This window comes from Lipotes vexillifer, unplaced genomic scaffold (genome assembly GCF_000442215.2).
Source record: "Lipotes vexillifer unplaced genomic scaffold, Lipotes_vexillifer_v1.1 scaffold238, whole genome shotgun sequence".
Taxonomy (NCBI): domain Eukaryota; kingdom Metazoa; phylum Chordata; class Mammalia; order Artiodactyla; family Lipotidae; genus Lipotes; species Lipotes vexillifer.
Genome location: NW_006785665.1, coordinates 3,389,026 through 3,392,601, shown reverse-complemented (window position 1 = coordinate 3,392,601; position 3,576 = coordinate 3,389,026). Strand labels below are relative to the sequence as shown.

Below are 3,576 nucleotides of genomic sequence, written 5' to 3'. Positions count from 1 at the left end.
TCTTTCCCTTATATCTACATCAAAGTAATATGCTCTGTTTACTTGTTTATTAATCTCAAGGGCAAAAGCTGAGTTGTGAACTCCCTTCGTATTAGACAGAGCACCCTCCCCTCAAAGATGCATATATTATGTTGCTGCTGACTCTGACTCTTGCTTCCTACTTTTAACCTGTTGCCTCCTCCTTATTCAGCACTTTTCCCAATTCCCATAAACACCTCACTTTCCCTCTTTGACCCCTTGAGGCAGGAGTCAGCAAACTTTTTCTGTAAAGGGCCAGACAGTAAATATTTCTGATTTTGTGGGCCATAGGGTGTGGCTACCACTCCTTTGTAGGGAGAAAGCCTGTAGGCGATATGTAAATGAATGGGCATGCAATGTTCCAATAAAACTTTGTACAAAACCAGGCTGCGGCAGGATTTACTCCACAGGTGGTAGTTTGCTGACCCCACCTTTGAGAAAAGAAACCTTTCTTCCTGGGGCTTCCCTGGTGGCGCAGTGGTTAAGAGTCTGCCTGCCAATGCAGGGAACACGGGTTCGAGCCCCGGTCCAGAAAGATCCCACATGCCGCAGAGCGGCTGGGCCTGTGCACCACAACTACTGAGCCTGGGCTCTAGAGCCCACGAGCCACAACCACTGAAGCCTGCGCCTAGAGCCTGTGCTCTGCAACAAGAGAAGCCACTCAATGAGAGGCCCACACACCTCAACGAAGAGTAGCCCCCGCTTTCTGCAACTAGAGAAAAGCCCCTGCGCAGCAACAAAGACCCAACACAGCCAAAAATAAAATTAAAAAAAAAAACAAAAACCTTTCTTCTGTTTCCATCTTAACCCGGGACTAACAGATGTTTGCCTCTTGCCTACAACCTTCCCCTCCTATTTCTTGTTCTCCTACGTATCTCTGAGGGTACTTAATGACTGTTGGGAAAGCTGACAAGGGGGAGAGAAGTTGAATGAGTTTTTTTACTCATACTTTACATATTTAAATGTTTTTGGTGGATTCCTATATAAATATGAGAAGTTTCTTTCAAATGAATGTGCTGAATAGACCCTGTCTAGGTGGGGGTGACGTGTGTGTGTACATGTCTGTGTGTATGTGTAAGGACAGATAGAATTCATCCCCAGCAAATTCCTTTATCTTCCCAATGATATGGGCATATTGTTTAGAGCCTCTATGTCATCGTTCTTTTGCCCCCAAGATCTCAGGTTAGACTTGTTGGCTCTTTTCATTGTTCCTGGAAACACCTCCTCAAGCCCACATACCAGCTGTTTCAGCCTAAGGACTTTCTCAGAGAGTTGTTACTCAACCTCTCACAAAATTGTTATCAACCTGACATTGTGTCAGTTTGTGAAAACTTACTCCCATGCCCGTTTATTAGAACCAGAGAAATCTATCCATCTATACCTAGAACCTAGGTTAGGCAACTCCAGTAGGCCATCAAGCATTTGCCCAAAGTCCTGGGATTAACCTGTGTTGTTCACAGTTTTGCAAGAAGGGAGAATTAATTAATAGTGGCCTAAACTTTTGGAAACTATGAACATGTATAATGTATATGATATGCTTTGTGTCTCTGACCTCTGGCACGATATATTCAACAACCCTCACCACTTCCCCAGGCCCCTGAAAGTGGCAGAAAGCCAAAGAGGAGATCAGCAACCTAATAGCAAAGCGTTTGAATGTGAGGATCCGAAAACATTTCTGAACGGCCTACTCTGTCTCTAGCTGTTTTCCGAAACCAAATGGAATTTTAAAAAACACACGTTCCTATTTTCCTATTAACCCAGTGCTGAGAATTGGCTGTATTTCCATCAATACTTGGACATTCTTTTGTTGCTGTTAAGATTCCTATGTTACTTTTCTTCCAAAAATCTTTTCTGTGTAGTCTCTCATTTATCTTTGTGGTTAACTTCAGGACTGAAGATGAAGGAAAGTGGGTGATTATGAGATAACATGAAGTGGAAAAGAGAATTTGTTTCATTTTCAAATGGGAAAATTCAGCCCTAGAGAAGCTGAGTAATTTAGTCAAGGTCACAGAATAAGGTCTGGTGGTGACAACTTTACCCCCTGAGTCCTTATTTCTATTATAGTATATCATTCTAAGATTCTCTCTGCTGCCCTATAAGCAATGTTTTCTATGGCATCTCTGTGACATAAGGGTAAGTGCTCACATTGGCCAAGATAAATAAACCCATATAGGGCCAGGATCAGTGTGACCTCCTTTGTCCCATTGTGAAATCTGAGCTGGCTTTGCTGGGCAGTTGAGAGATGAGAGTTTCCCTATTAATATACATATCTACGTGCCAATCCTTGGACACAAAAGCTAAGAATGTGGCATGGGGGAGGAGGTGGGAAAAGTGATAGCAGTCTGGACTTGGAGTCCCTTCCCTTTGTCCAGGTCCGGGGAAAGACAATTAAATTCCTGGATTGGGGGTAAGAAGGTGAGACTTCTACATGTCTTTAAGAAAGAAAGTATATGCCATTACAAGGGTATGCCACCATGTGGCAAAAATGTATGTGGGTATCTATGCCTATGTTTTCTGAATCCACAAGTATGTATATGTCCAAGTGTTTAGTTATTAACATGAAGATCTATGTGTGTAGATTAAACCCGTCCCCCCATTTCTGTATACTCACATCAGCTGCTTTCTTCTCTGCCAGCTCCAGCTTCTCCTGGGCATCCTTCAAAGCTTCAGAATACTTGTCCAGCTCATCCTCTGTCCCTTTCAGCTTCTTCTGCATGGCTGCCAGCTCATCTTCCAGCTATAGAAGCCCCAAGAATCACACACAAGACATATATACACAACAGTGCAGTCTCAGACCCTAGTCTCTTGAGCCCTGACAAACCTCTGAGCTCAGCCTCTATGTTATCATCCTCAGAGTGACACACTTTTTCCCTAGTCAGTTTCAGCCAACTGCCCCAGGAATTATGCTATGCCCTTCGCCTGTGACCTTGTAATCTCTGACCCTAAGATGACCAAGCCATGCTGGGTTTTCATTAAGACACTGGGATGGTAAATATCTTACTTAGGATGTAGATGTCCATGACTCCATTTAAGGGAAAAGAGATGCTACATGCCAAGCTCCCACTTTTTCCTCTAGAAATCAGGGTTTTTTCCAAAACATGATCCACTCCCACTTAAATCCAGCAGACACACTGTGGCTCAGAAGGGGCCACCGATTTTTCCAAGGTCACACAGGCAGTCTGAGGTAAATACCCTAGATGTCCTCTGCCTATCCAGTGAGGCTGGGGAAGAAGAGGAGTCCCTCCCACCCAAAGGATGAACTGGCACCAGTGGTCACTGCCTTTCCCATGAAAACTCTCTTCCATCTCACAAGTCTTGCTCACCAGCAGGTGAGAGAGACCAAGGCCAAGGCCTACCTGTTTACTTCTTTCTTCTGCCTGCTTCTGCTCCGCTTCAGCTTGCTCTGCCCGATCCAGAGCATTCTCCTTGTCCAACTTCAGCATCTGCATCTTTTTCTTGATGGCCTCCATCGTGACCAGTGGCTGTTGGGGAGCTCACCTGTGAACACTGGAGGACTGAAGACTAGGGTAAGAAAGAAGGGGCTACTGGCTGAGTGAC

General features: G+C 44.6%; 1 protein-coding gene across 4 annotated transcripts in view; it reads right to left on the bottom strand.

Annotated features, from left to right (window-relative positions):
• The window catches only part of TPM3 (tropomyosin 3), a 27,425-nt gene extending 23,849 nt beyond the window's left edge, over positions 1-3,576 (bottom strand). For 3 of the 4 annotated variants that reach the window (XM_007458013.1, XM_007458012.1, XM_007458014.1), the window contains exons 1-2: positions 3,375-3,488; positions 2,630-2,755 (exon numbers count right to left, since the gene is read on the bottom strand). In XM_007458013.1, coding sequence (XP_007458075.1) covers positions 2,630-2,755; positions 3,375-3,488 — 240 coding nt within the window. Of the gene's footprint in view, positions 1-2,629; positions 2,756-3,374 lie in introns of all 4 variants that reach the window. The other variant, XM_007458011.1, reaches the window with a different exon arrangement.